Consider the following 8489-nt stretch of genomic DNA (forward strand, 5'->3'; position numbering starts at 1 on the left):
AACACTGTCACTAGCACACTCCACGCTTGCGGGACACGCAGTCTTGGGAACGCCAGGCCCTGGCGTCTCTCAGGACCCTGGGTCACTGTACCAAAGAGGAGGAATGGTCACGCCCCTCCCGCGCTCTACAGGCCGCCTCTCTAAGGCGGAAAGACGTCCTTATTCCTAGAGTTCTGCGCACCAACCCACTAGGGTCCCATTTCCCTTTGAGGGGTTGCGGGTCCCAGCGCCTTTGGGGTGGGGCAGTGGTCAGACACGCCCCCTCAGACCCCGCCCGGAGGGGGAGGTGCAGGGCCTTGGAGCTCACAACCCGCCTCCGAGCCCAGAGCTGCCGGGAAGCCCTGCAAGGCTTGCTGGGTTCCGGCTCCTGTCGGAAGATAACGCCTGCAGCCTGATTTATGGGCCTGAGGCCCTGAGCCGTAAAGAACACCGCTGCCTTTAGGATCGGAGTTTCTTGTAAGGAAACGCGTTTCATCCCTGGCTGCATTGGGTTTGGAGCCTCTGGTGTGCAAACCCATCACCGCCCCAGCTTGCTCTTCCTCCTCCTCTGGCCAAAGTTTGCCAATCCCCAGGCTGTTATAGATAAGGCCATGCAAAGAGGACATCCTAGATTTTCCTAATATGAAAACTAGGCTTTCTTAACCCCATGGTTCTACTTTGCAATTAGAAGCCTGTTACGGTGCTATGAGGCTTATTGCCAGTCAGCCTCCGTCCTAGTCCCAGGCCACTTAGCTGACCACATCCTGGCAGTGCCCTCGAAATGCCCAGGTGGTGGGCATTCTTCTGAGGTCCCCAAGGATTGAGCTTATGATGTTCCCTTGCTTTTTTTTATTATTATTATTCACAAGACTGAGATTGTTTAAATGTCATAACTTATATGAAAATAAGCTACATTGAAATAAATTAAACACAACGGAGACGTGCTTCCGACATGGCTCAGGTAGGATATACAAGCCCAGGAAATAAAGTCAGGCAAAGGCAAATGAACAGAGCAGATTCCCAGACTCCGGGGGGGAAAAAAAAAGTCTGCTCTGCGCTCAACTTAAAAAAAAAAAAAGCCAGAACAGAAACAAAAAAAATAAGATTAAACCCCAGTGTTTGCTCTTCTGTGTCCCGTTTACCTTTGGGAAAGAATGGAAAGGTGGTCGCTGAAGGCGACAGAGGACAGTTGTGGTTTTGTTTCATCAGGAATGTGTAAGTGGAGAGGTTTGGTGCTATCCCTTTCAAAATACTGCAGCTGACATCCAGTCTATATAGATATCTATATACAAAGTAGGGTCGTATAATAAATATTTAGTGTATCTTCTGGTGTGGCTGTAGCCCCCTTTAAGCCTGTCTAGTGAATATATTCTCAATCTGCTAGGGATGCCCACATCTGGGAGGCACCTTTGAGTTCTGCTTTAAACAGTGGAGTCTGCCCCGGGTTCCCTCGGGTGTTAGGGCCTCTCCACGGTGCTGTCCACCCCGGCTGGGCCCTCAGGGTCGAGCCTGTTCCAGCTGCTGGTGTTGACTTCGAATAGCGAACCTGCTGACGTGGACAGGGATGGGGACGACGATCTTGGGGTTCCGAGAGGGCTCCCCCGTCTTGGAATTGGCGTTGCCCGCCTTGACACGTTTCCACTTGGCCCGGCGGTTCTGGAACCAGATTTTTACCTGCACCTCGCTGAGTTTGAGGGCGTGGGCAATCTGCGAGCGCTCGGTCAGGGACAGGTACTTTTTGCAGTGGAATTCTTTCTCCAGCTCCAGCAGCTGTTCGCTGGTAAAGGCAGTCCGTCGCCGCCGGTTCTTGCCGGTGGACGTGGTGCTGCCTGTCCCACCGCCGCTCTGCGGGGTCTCCTCCAGTGCGTGGCCCGGGTCTTCTTCCTTGTGAGCAGTCTGGCCAGGCAAATTGTCATCTGAGCTGTAGTCCACATCGCTCTCCAGAGAGAAGCTCTCCTCCTTGCCCTTCGGGTCATCTTCCACCTTTGACTCGTCTTTCCCTTGCCCTCGGACAGCCCCGACTGAAAGCAAAACCAAACGGCGTTTTATTACATTTCCAACACTGCCTTCCCTACCCCTTCCCACTTGGGCAACCTCACCACCCCCACCCCACCCCCCAGCAGATTGTCTTTCCACGACATTAACACATTGTGATTTCCTGGCCTTTGAGGAGTGGGGGGGGGGCGGGGGGAGCGTGAGAAAAGCTCAAAGGAGAGGAGGGGACAGCAGAGGCGACGGCCCTTTGCCTAGAACCATCACTCAAGGGGCTGCCATGCCTCCCGCGCACCCTTCCAGCTAACAGCTTAAGTAGCAGGATGCTGCTTGGACCTGAGGCCCAAGAGAACATTCCCTTTGTTCCTCCGGAGTCCAGGGCTGTTTGAAGACCAAGGGAGAGTTCATGATCCTTCCCGCCAACATCTTAACACTGAAATTTAGTGAGCCTCAATTTCACCGCAGAAAGAGTGGGATGGTAGAGTCGCGCAGATGCCAGATCGGAGTTGCCTTGAGACAGATCTTTTATGTCACCTAAGGGGAAGTTTCCCCACCCCGACAGTTCCTACGAGCGCGCACACACACACACACACACACACACACACACACACACACACACACACATTCTCTGTCTCTCAGATCACAGAAAGCTGGTTCTTTTGGACGAGCAGAGAACCCATTGAAGACCTTTTAAGTCTGGACTCTCTTGAGTACGTGCGCAACTGGAAACAAAACACAGCCCAACAGGCCTCTCTTTAAGGTTGCAATACACCAAGGACCCTTGGTCCTCTCAGTGTGTGTGGAAGGTACAGTTTAGATTGGCCAAACGCGCCACCAGTTGTGTGGCCCGGAGCAGCTAACAGGAGAGCGCTAAACGCCTCCCTTCCCCAAGATCCTGCTTGTTGCCTGGCTTTAAAAACCCCTCTGGGAAGCTCCGCTGGGCGCCGCAGCGACTCCTCCAGCTATCCCCGAGGAGGTCGGGCGGGGGCGCGGCCTCGTCCCCCGGGTCCCGGCGGGAGCCGTGAGCTGGCCCGCCCTACTCCCGCCCGTGCCCGCGTTCCGGTTGCGCGCGCCGCCGACTCACCGAGCGACGCCTGCACCGCTTCGGCCGCAGAGAAGGCGAGCAGCGAGCCCTCCTTCGCCAAGAAGGCTTTGCCGTCCTCTGCATCGGCTTGGAGCGCCTCGGCTTTGTCGAAGTTGCCGCCTCCAGGCAGCGGCTGCGGAGCGAACTTGCGGGCGGCCGCCGCCTCTTGGTGCTGGGGCGACGCAGAGAAGCCGCCGGGCAGCGTGGCCATGAGCGTGGAGGTGAGCGCCATGCCCTGCGCCAGGCTGGAGCAGAAGCCGGTGGGCAGGCTGGGGATCTGGTGGTGAGGGTGCGCGGGCGGCAGTGCAGGCTGCAGCGCTGCTTGGGGCAGCGCGGGAGGCGGCGGCGGCGGCGGTGGCAGCACCACGGGCCGGTAGGGCATGAACATAGGGTAGCCGGTGTAGACGAAATGGCCGGGACTGGGCTGCGGCGGGCTGCCGATCAGCGAGTCTATGCTGAAGGCGGTACTACTCCCCAGCGGGCGCTGCATCATCATCAGCGACGGCGGGAACGCTGCGCTCATAGACGCGTTCGAGAGAGGCCAGGGAGAAACGAAAAGTCCCCGCGCCGCACCGCCGCCTGGAAGCCCTCCGGACGCTGGAAACACCGCCGGGAGCGCCGGGCAGGGGCCGAGGGGCACCCGGAGCGCAGACGACGACGCCCCTCAGTGCGGGACCCCCTGCATACCCGGCCTGCGCAGGTGCAGCGGCTGAGTGCGGTGAAGCCTTGCACCCCAGATGGAGAGGGCGCCGAGGACCTCGCGTTTGCTGGAGCCGCTCCCCGCCGCTAGCCCGTCGGAACGCGCGCGCGTCGCGCCAGTTCTTGGCCCAGCTACCAGCGGTGCGTGGGTCCGTCTGTCCGTCCCTCAGTCCGTCCTGTCCCACGGGTCGCCGGGGAGCGCGCGAAGCCGGCGCACTTGTTTCTGGCGGACGCCGCCAGCACCTTTAAATCGCGCTCCTCTTTCTCATTCACATTTTGCCAGCTGCCTAGCTAAGCTCGTGTCACGTGGGGACTAGAACCACCTACCATTGGCTGTTCTGGAAGAGGCGGAGCGAAATTAGGGCTCCTCCCCCTTTACCAGGGCGGGCTGCAAGCGGATTGTGGGCGCCACCGTTGGAGCGTGCAGACCTGGGAACTGGAGCCTGTGCGCCTGCACCCCGCGAAGCAAACTTGAGAGGGACCCTTGCTACCACCCAGACTCAGACCCTAGAGTCCTCGGCATCCCAGTGGAGGCCGTCTGAGAGGCGGGTTGGAGCTGGCACACGCCACCGATGGGCCGGGAGTGTTTTATTTCCTTTAAGGTCGCTATAGCAGAACCCGGTGTGATGCTCACCTTAACTATGGGTGCTCTGGTTGTGCTTGAGGGGCGAGACAAGGTCTCCCGGGTTGCGTTTAGGGTCTTGTCTCTGCAGGTCCGCTCCCAGATGCGCGCTGGGGCCTGTCTACCTCTGCTCACTACACCGAAGCTACCCGATTGCTCGCGGCGGGCGCGTTAGTGGCGGCGGGGCGGGCAGGCTGGTGGTCCTCCCTCCCCCCCCCCCATTTCTAGCTGGGCCCTCCGTGAGCGATCCCTGCTCATTTTTCATGACATTCTTAATCATCGCACCTATTTGCCCACTTTGCCAGCGTGCACCGAAATAACAGCCACGATAATTATGATAATAAAGCGAGTCCTTTCTCTGCTCCATCTTCAGGGAGGAATAGGGGGAGTTTGCGACGCCTCTGGATTGTATAACGTGAGATTATCTTGATGAAAGCTTTATGATGTTTGCTCAAATAAAAGCTGCGTTTTGTAAATAGGCGCTAATTAAGCACGTTGGCAGCGGAGGGAGCTCTCACCCTGGCTCTGCGCAGCGCGAGGACTCCCGGGCACGCGGTTCCCTTTGCGGACTGCTGGATGGAGCCATGTCCCTCAAGATATTTCCCCCGTTTTCGGCAATGGTAAACACTCGGGAATTTGGAAGTCAAGAGACTGGAGGGATTGAGGCGAAAGGAAAAGTAGGCATTTCTGATGCTCTTTTCTTGTCTTGAAACAAACTTTCAGGTCTTGTGGTCCCTTTAAAATGAGATCGTTTCCTGGCAAGAGCAGACCCTGCCAAGCACGCCAGAGCGCCCTGGACTTGCTCGAGTCCCCCACGGCCTCGGCTTCAAATTCCCAGGTCTAGACGTCCTTCCGGAACTCCTGACAGCACCAGGCCAAGGAGCAAAGGAGGGCATTGTTACATAGGCCATTAAACACCAGTTTACCCCGAAGAGCTGGCGCTTGGGGAGTTGGCCCATGTTGGACGTGTGTTATGTATCACAAGCACATTTAATTGGGAGATAAAGATAAATCGATCTTTATGAATTTATCGACCCGATTCTGTGAAGCTCTTCTTTCTCGATCTTCCTCTTCCTCTCGCTCTAACCCCAAGGCCCTCGAGGGACGTCTCTATCCTAGACCATCTCCTCGGGCCAAGAGTCTAGCCAGAGAACAACTGCCCACCAAGAGAGGTAAGAGGGGAGGATGCGTCCATCGCGTCCTCGGCCAGGAGAAGACTTTCTGGCCGGGCTGCCAGCCCGCCCTCCTCCCCCACCAGTATCCCCCTCCCCTCCCCTCCCTTCCCCTCCATCACCCGGACAAAGACATCTCAAATGCTTTTCCCCACTCTGGGCCGCAGTAATAGATGGTTTCGGCAGCAGGCTGCTTGAAAGGAATTCATTAGGGCACTGTCTGTGTTGCGTCCCCTCACTTCACGCCCAGACCTCGAGATGGTTTAGGCAGTGTGTGTGTGTGGGGGGGGGCAGTAATTCCCTTTGGGATACACAGGAAGGAGGTGTCCCTTGGCTCTAAGCTGTAGCCCCAGTTTGCCCACAAAAGAAGATAATCAAAGCTCAAGGCTGGTTTCTTCTTGAATATCTCCCTCTTATTATGCCATTACCTCGTTAGTCACCCCGCCTACCCCCAAACACACACATAACTTCAGAATAAGGGCTTCCTTGATCTACGTAGCCACAGCCCGGGACCTTCCCGCTTGCCTCTGGGATGCCTGTATAAGCAGTTACTCATTTACCTATTCCCTCTGCCTTCCATCTTGCTCTTGTACTGTAAATTTCACTGTATATCATTGCACAGGTTTCTGTCGCTTGATTAGACCCAGAGACAGGGAGAGACAGGGATTCCTTTACTTTGGTGATTCTGTACCTGAAGTTCAGCAACAAGATTGAGGTTCCTTAAATTATAGCCACACTTGAAGTAATCTGATGCCATATTATTTGTGTCCATAAATTGCCAGGAAAAGTATTGACTGCGGGGTTATAATACTAATCTTTTATTAGTGAGTTCAGATAATTTTTCATCAATACGAATTTTATTTACTAGTGTGCTTTTTCTCGAATGCTATGCAGTAATATTTTTCTCATCTAATGCTTAACTGCTTAGAAAATAATTGTTCACATCATAAAAGGATCCTTATGTTTTGACGTGATTAACAAGCTCCTTTCCGAGACACCTCAGCTATGCGCAAGGCGCTGCGAGCCTAGGGGCTGCGGACAACAAAAGCCTTTGCAGTCAGTCCTGTCTGCGTTGAAGAGATTTATGCACAGAAAGCGACAGGTACGCGCGTATCTGTCCTTCGAATTCCCACCTGCCTAGCTGGGAGCTGCCTGGAAACAGCAGAGTCCTACCGGACTGGACTTGGCCGGGCTGCGCGGGAAAACCAGCCAACTCAGATCTTAGTAACTAGGCTCGAAGAGCCCCGCCCCCTCCAATTAGGAAAGGGCTAGGCGCGCTGAAGGGGAGAGCTGGGCTCCCCAACTCCAGTTAACGTCTGCGAACTTTTTCTCTGGAAGCATCTCACACAGAAGAAGATAGCCCATCCCCGGAGGTATTTTACTGCTGCCAAGCGAGTGTCAGTATTAAGCCACTTAAGAAGTGGCTTAGACGTTCAATAAAGTTGGCTCTATGCTTGTGGGCTGTCCAGGTCAGCCTTTGCACACAGGTGTTTGAAAGCCAAGCACAAAATATGAACTGCGCAAATAAATGAATATTCATATTACCTGGAAGTGGAAGGCGCCGTGCGGCTTCGAGGGGGGCAACGAGGGCGCGCTCTAGTCTCTTTGGATGCCTGTGGGGGAACCTGCAGGCCTGGCGTAGGAGGAGGGCCTATCCCGCCAGCGGTCCAGACCCAAGCTTCAGGCTGGTTTCTCTGGCAACCGTGTTATTTTTATTTAGAGGGATTTTTGAGTGGTCTGATGCTTCCGTCATTGCCGCAGTACGTGCTCCTGGCCATAGTTGGGAAATAGCTTGGGATGGATTTTATTTATGGAGGAGCAATTGGGATTCACACCCAGCTAACCTAGAATCGAGCCTCCCCAGCTCAAGACGTACTTACAAAGGGGTGCTTGTGTAAAATTCCCCATCAGACACACCAATTTGCAACTAGCAGAAAGCATTGAAGCCTCATCTTTTTAAACTATTTTATTCAGCCTCTTTTTTTTTTTTTTTTAAATCTGAAAGCCCAAAATAGACTCCATGTGGTTCTAAGTGAAGTCAGCCCTTGGCTGGCTTTGAAATAGCTCCTGCAATTATGTAAAAGAGCCATTCACCAACAGGACGGAATTAAAAGGGGTCTTGCCCGCTTCCCTTTCACCGCCAACCTCTCATGTTTGGCTTTTCAAAGCGCTTCCAACACGATGTCTTTCTCCAGGACAAAAGGCAGAACAAAAAAAGTCCCCAAACTTGTAAATTGAACGTCAAGGGAACTTTAAACAATTTAAAGCCCATAAATAATGATAAAGGGGACCTGGCAAAAAAGGCAAGCCCATTCAATTAATAGAGTTTCCCAAGCAAAGATCAAGTGGTGTATAAAATAAAAGTCTTTGCTTTCTTTCTTCTGCTCCTTGACCATGCAGAAAGAAGGACAGGGGGTTTTCTAAAGTGTCCCGAAGAAAAAACACTTCCCGGGACAGTGTGTGCCGCGACATTCTTATGTAGAAACTTTTTTTTTTTTAAATTTCCTATCCTCAAAGTAGCTGAAACAAAACCACTACAATCCAGAAACGAGAAGGGGAGGGCTTTTATTTTCCGCGCCCAGCTGTAAAAATGTGGTCCTGAGGCTGAGAATTGTGCCAATCACACCTATGTGTGTTGCTTTACCGACAGCAGAAGGACAGAGCGGGCGAGCCACACAGGCGTGGTGCTCCAGGCTAGTCCTCCTAGGATCGGCTGACGGAGGCTTCTGGGCAATCTTGCACGCAAGATATCACCCAGCTGCGGGCGTGGGGGTTTGACGATGCACCGGGCTACGGTGTGCTTTTGGAATCCACAGCTTTCCCGTGCTCCACTCCCGGCTGAATTTCCTTGATGGGGACCCCGGAGTGCGAGGCGAACGTGGGGCTCCAGTTCTTTTCCCTGTATTCCTAAAGGCTTGGACTGGGGATCTGTGACCACGGG

The 8489-nt window shown here is 54.2% G+C and overlaps 1 protein-coding gene and 1 long non-coding RNA gene across 2 annotated transcripts; one reads left to right on the forward strand and one right to left on the reverse strand.

The window, feature by feature from the left end:
• Window positions 1-813: 813 nt before the first annotated feature.
• Window positions 814-4842, reverse strand: GBX2 (gastrulation brain homeobox 2). Its single transcript, XM_084779318.1, has 2 exons — window positions 3056-4842; window positions 814-2000 (listed from the first exon to the last, which is right to left on the reverse strand). The coding sequence occupies exons 1-2, from the start codon at window positions 3576-3578 to the stop codon at window positions 1477-1479; spliced, it is 1047 nt and encodes a 348-aa protein (XP_084635444.1). The 5' UTR covers window positions 3579-4842; the 3' UTR covers window positions 814-1476.
• Window positions 3195-5402, forward strand: LOC311596111. The gene is made up of 3 exons (XR_014778712.1): window positions 3195-3276; window positions 4856-4996; window positions 5100-5402. It is a non-coding gene; the product is annotated as an uncharacterized lncRNA (long non-coding RNA).
• Window positions 5403-8489: the final 3087 nt, after the last annotated feature.

This window comes from Acomys minous (genome assembly GCF_964271855.1).
Source record: "Acomys minous genome assembly, chromosome: 4".
Classification (NCBI taxonomy): Eukaryota; Metazoa; Chordata; class Mammalia; order Rodentia; family Muridae; genus Acomys; species Acomys minous.

Excerpts from the sequence above, each read along its gene's own strand:
- GBX2 (XM_084779318.1), bottom strand. The coding sequence starts at position 3,578 with ATGAGCGCAGCGTTCCCGCCGTCGCTGATGATGATGCAGCGCCCGCTG. Across the intron at positions 2,001-3,055 it reads AGCGGTGCAGGCGTCGCTCG|TCGGGGCTGTCCGAGGGCAA; the intron begins GTGAGTCGGCGG and ends TTTTGCTTTCAG.